This window comes from Lactuca virosa, chromosome 9 (genome assembly GCF_052849685.1).
Source record: "Lactuca virosa cultivar CGN04683 chromosome 9, Lactuca_virosa_CGN04683_v6, whole genome shotgun sequence".
NCBI lineage: Eukaryota > Viridiplantae > Streptophyta > Magnoliopsida > Asterales > Asteraceae > Lactuca > Lactuca virosa.
Genome location: NC_136434.1, coordinates 158,469,661 through 158,474,438, shown reverse-complemented (window position 1 = coordinate 158,474,438; position 4,778 = coordinate 158,469,661). Strand labels below are relative to the sequence as shown.

At 38.5% G+C, this 4,778-nt stretch overlaps 1 protein-coding gene across 1 annotated transcript; it reads right to left on the bottom strand.

Annotated features, from left to right (window-relative positions):
• Window positions 1-1,627: 1,627 nt before the first annotated feature.
• LOC145137290 (magnesium transporter MRS2-3-like) lies at window positions 1,628-4,396 on the bottom strand. The gene is made up of 6 exons (XM_079071430.1): window positions 3,955-4,396; window positions 3,623-3,823; window positions 3,421-3,549; window positions 3,166-3,326; window positions 2,778-3,000; window positions 1,628-2,686 (listed from the first exon to the last, which is right to left on the bottom strand). The coding sequence occupies exons 1-6, from the start codon at window positions 4,390-4,392 to the stop codon at window positions 2,384-2,386; spliced, it is 1,455 nt and encodes a 484-aa protein (XP_078927556.1). The 5' UTR covers window positions 4,393-4,396; the 3' UTR covers window positions 1,628-2,383.
• Window positions 4,397-4,778: the final 382 nt, after the last annotated feature.

Genomic DNA, 4,778 nt, shown 5'->3' with positions numbered 1-4,778 from the left:
ATGTTTCCATAAACAATTTTTATAAGATACTTAGGGAAGTAATGTTAGTTTAGGCATTACAAATATTTAAGAAGTTAGGGATAGTTTAGGTATTTCAAGTATTTACAACAGTAGAGGTAGTTTAGTCATATAAGATAGTCATTCAAAGTGGGTAACCCATTAGGGTTATTTTAGTCATTTATGTCAGGTAACCTTGAAGGGGTGTTGTAGGCATTTCAGTTAGTACTTTTTATGTGACTTAACCCATTAAGGGTATTTCAGGTTTTCTAGTCAATTGTCCAAGTGACCAAGCACTAAAACAACAAAAAAGAACTTTTCCATGGTTTTCTATTTCTGGGTTAAAGACAAGGACTTAACAGTGGTCCCAAGAAGATGCCTCGTGTATTAGATTCTTTTATTTTGTCCCTTGTCCCGAACAAAAACATTGTGGCCCCTATTTTTCATTGTTTAAAAGAGTTTGACTTTTTCATGTGGTCCCGGGAAGAACATCAACAAATCCGGGTATTACTTAATCACATATATAATTGATGGTTTGTTTCTATACATATTACATGTACATTTAGAGCTATAACAACAATATTTTAACTTAACCAACATTTCATTCATGGGTTTGTATTACATCTTTACATTTATTAGACAAGTTAAAATAGGATTTGTACCTGTATCTTACTACATACGACTACCATCACCTGTGATTACCATCAAAAAACTGATCATCACAAAAACACCAACCACGACCACCAACTACTACCACCAGAAACAAAAACACAAGAAACAAAACGCCTTACTAATAAGGACAATAAACCAGATGTACATCATAAAAAATACAAACCGACGACAGAAATGTTGTAACCTAAAGTTCTTCAGGCATTTTAAGAACTTGTAGGTTAACACCCCACAACAACGACAACAAAAATCCCCAACAACCCATTTGACTTTGGTGCACTTGTTTTTACCCAAAACGATGTTAACATATGATGCTTGTAGTGAACATAAATGGTTTTTCAAATCAGCAACCATGTTAGATAGATCGAGCTGACCTGCCCTAACATCATCAACTTCATGGTTTAGGGCATCCAAGTCTCTAGTGATGCTACGTCGTATTTCACGAATGTTGTTTGCAATCTCCTCCCTTACAAGCGATAACTCCAACTGTGTATGGAGCAGATTGATCGCCATGTCTTCATGGGTGACTCCGTTGGAGACATTCTCAGCCATCTGCCGACTATAGTTGGGTGACCAACTGTGATTTGGAGATGATTGTGAAGGCATGGTTTTGTCAATTGAGATTGAAGTTAAGGATGCAGTTAGGGTAACCAGGTTTCAACATCGTTTGGGTCGTTGGGTCGTAGTTACGATTTGCCATAACATTGATGATGTGTCAAATGGGGATGATGTGGCAGGGTTACCAGGCATAATAAGAGAGACTAAATTGCTAGGTTTCCACACACTTCGTTCCCTCATAAAATCACTTAAAAAGTTAAATGACTAAAAGAGTAGACCCTAAAAAGTTCATAGGACGTATGTGTCATTTTCCTTAACATAAAATAATAATTAGTTTATTAAATTAATAATTTATCACACATAACAATTAGTTTCTTTTCGTCTTGTCGTGCCATCAATTGTCACCCCTACCATCATGTATGGTCCTTGCGGATCTTCAGTATGGTTGTTGTGGTACACAACCCTACGCGCGGACACCGCCACAGGGTCGCATAGTTGTGGTGTGGCGTGTGGTTGGTTACAGACTTTCATATGAGAGAGAGAGAGAGAGATGACTCCCCCACCCCCTTTTATCTCTTCCTCTCCATGCATAAACACTAGCTCTTGGAGTTGGTGGAATGGTGTTGTGATGTGGTAGCCACCCCTCTTTGGCACCTTTACCCGTCGACCACACCGAACAACCTAAGTGTTCATGTATTTGTTTTTGGGTATAGTTGTTCCTTCTGTATTTCCGTATCACTATGACCATACTTTATTCTTTGAAACTAAACTTCAATTATAACTAAGATCACGAAGATCATGTAGTCTATGTTTTTATATATAATAGATGCTATGTTTTTATATACAATAGATGCGACGAAACTATCACGTGATATGGACAAGCAGGGTATCCAGTCCCAAATTGTTCCATCTTTTGGGTAGGACAAGAAAAATGCAATTTCCATCTCATTGACGTCTCAGTCCAAATTGAGTAGGAAAATGTTGGCTTCTTCCTTCTTTACAGCAAATGGAGCTTTAAATGTTTAAACTCTTATCATTAGGTACGTTGTATATACCATTTGACGTCATTGTGGGTGCTATACATGTACAAGATCATTTACTCGTACCCTACAATAACTCTCCTAAATGGGTCAGATCCTATATGCATATCCACATCTAATCACTCTAGAAGCCTTTGGTTCTTGTACCAAGAGATAGCCATAACATACAAGAAAATGCTACCAGTGGTACCACCACCAACAGTCCATAGAAATTTACGCATACCGATGTCCTTCTCAGCAGGAGAGTCACCATTGAAAAGATCAATATTAATATTCATTCCAAATATTCCAGCCACAACTACGAATGCACTCGCTACCAGATTCGCTGTTGACAACATGACACCCATTTGGAGAAGATGATTCTGCTTGTCATCCAACATTATGTTGATGTAGTCTTCTGTATCTTCCACATATTCCCTCAACTGGGAAAACCATATTTGAGAAATTTTAATAAACCACTTGGATTTTGAAACATTTAACACAAATGGTAGAGTGACATGCATGCATGCATACCGTGGATAATTTATTCAGTGTACCATCGATCTCAACAAAGTATGCCTCCAAAAGCATTTCAAGTTCTTCAACATCACGGTGTTTGTTCATACCATGTCGTGCCATGCTAGTCATTCGGGTCCCACCACTGTCTCTTCCATAAACGTTAGATCCAAAAAAAAAACGTTCTTGCTGGCTATTCATCCTTTGGAAATCATCTTCATCTATGCTCTCACATGGATCCCTAATAGAATGCAAACACATATAACAATAATTCTTGTGGATTAGATTAGGGGGATCTTTGATAAACTTGAACCATTTAGTACTTACTGTTCGAAACTGTTAATGGCTAAAACAAGGTAGGGCTGTACGAATTATTGCACATACCCACTAGAAGTGGAATACAGACCTGTCATGCATTTCGGAGTCAAGAACTTGTTCATCCGCCAAATCTTGCTCATTTACAGAAGTTACAGAAGCATTTTCGAGTTGTAGCTCCAGTTTATGAGTCAAATACATTTCGGCCATATCACCATCATCATCAAGCAACTGCTCTAATTCATCCCTAACCTAAATCAATAATCTTGAATCCATCATAAACAGAATGGGTTGATATACTTCAAGACAACTATGAAATTTAACGCATTTATTCAAACCCACAAACCTTTTGAACACGTCCTGAAATAGCAACCAGCCTACTTTTAATTTGACGAACACGTTCCAAATTCAGAGTACTAATCTTTGTTGTCAACTTATCTAATGCTGGATGCGCTTCTCTCTCCAACGTTTTTGCCTAGTTCATGATAAATTTAAAAGAAAAACGTTAAACACAAAACCATAACTTCAACAACGATAAAAGGTCTCACCTCTTTGTCCAGTGAACTGCACGCAGCCTCGAGGCAAGCTTCCAATGCAATGAACTCAAAACAAAGGTGTTTTAGTCCATCTCGGCTATCAAGAGAAGGGATTTCTTCGGTTTTAACCTCTTCACTTTTCTCTTGACTGGTTGTGGATTCTGGGCCTGAATCATACAAATTTCTACAGTTTATTTCATCAGACTTTTCCTCCTGTTACAAAAGAACATCTTAATACAAATTATTGTAAAAGATTAGAGAAAGAAACGTTTGTTAATATTCTTATTTACGGAATGCTGGAGATGAATACAGATTAGAGAAAGAAAAAGGAAGAAAGATAAAACCTGCGATGTAGTTGCGAGATGATGATGCTGGATACGGCGTTGGAGTTCTTCAACGAAAGGAGCAACGGATGGGTCTGTTGAATTAAGCAAAAGCACCTCATGTGCGGTGATTATGGCCTTAATGTGTTCGAGGTTGATGACGATAGCCCGTTCTCTGCCGAGTACGGTGGAGGGATACGATAAAATTGGGTCAAGGATACGGAGATCGCGTGCAGGTAAGCCCGTCCGCCGCATGACAGCGTATTTACCGGCCTCAACGACTTGGGCCTGACCTGTAGAATCTAGGAGGAGCCATTGCCGGACTCCGACAACCTTTTTTCTGAGTCCTCCGCCAATGTTCGGTCGTGGCGGGGTGGTTCGTATGGCGATTACACGGGCTTCTTCCGGGAAGGTAGCGGCGGCGTTGGTTTTCGACAGCAGTTGACGACGGGCCCTCATTGATGTCAACTTCGACGGTTTGAAATACGTTTGACCGAGTCTTATTTTCCCGTTTAAACTTTAATTTTAGAGTAAGTTTCGTAGAGCGTCCTTCAACTATCAGGCAGTTACAATTTTGGTCATTTTTTATTTTCCGGCTATTGTAGTGTTTTAAATAATTTGTGGCTCATCTTCTTTTATTTTTTGTTGGTTCATGCTGTGTAACACATGTCGGTATTTGAATAATCTAGCAATGTAAAGTCAGTCGACCGTTCACAATAATGATAATGAATAATATGATTCACTATGCTATAACAGAAATTTCATGAAATAACCATATCTTAAGGATGTTTTTACCTTTTAACCATAAAATTTCGAAATTTGTAAAATGACCACCAGATTCGCAG

Bases quoted from the DNA above. Each gene is read 5' to 3' on its own strand.
- LOC145137290 (XM_079071430.1), bottom strand. From the start codon at position 4,392: ATGAGGGCCCGTCGTCAACTGCTGTCGAAAACCAACGCCGCCGCTACC. The intron at 3,824-3,954 runs GTTTTATCTTTC...CTTTTGTAACAG, and splicing joins ATCTCGCAACTACATCGCAG to GAGGAAAAGTCTGATGAAAT. The intron at 2,687-2,777 runs GTATGCATGCAT...TGGTTTTCCCAG, and splicing joins CACTGAATAAATTATCCACG to TTGAGGGAATATGTGGAAGA.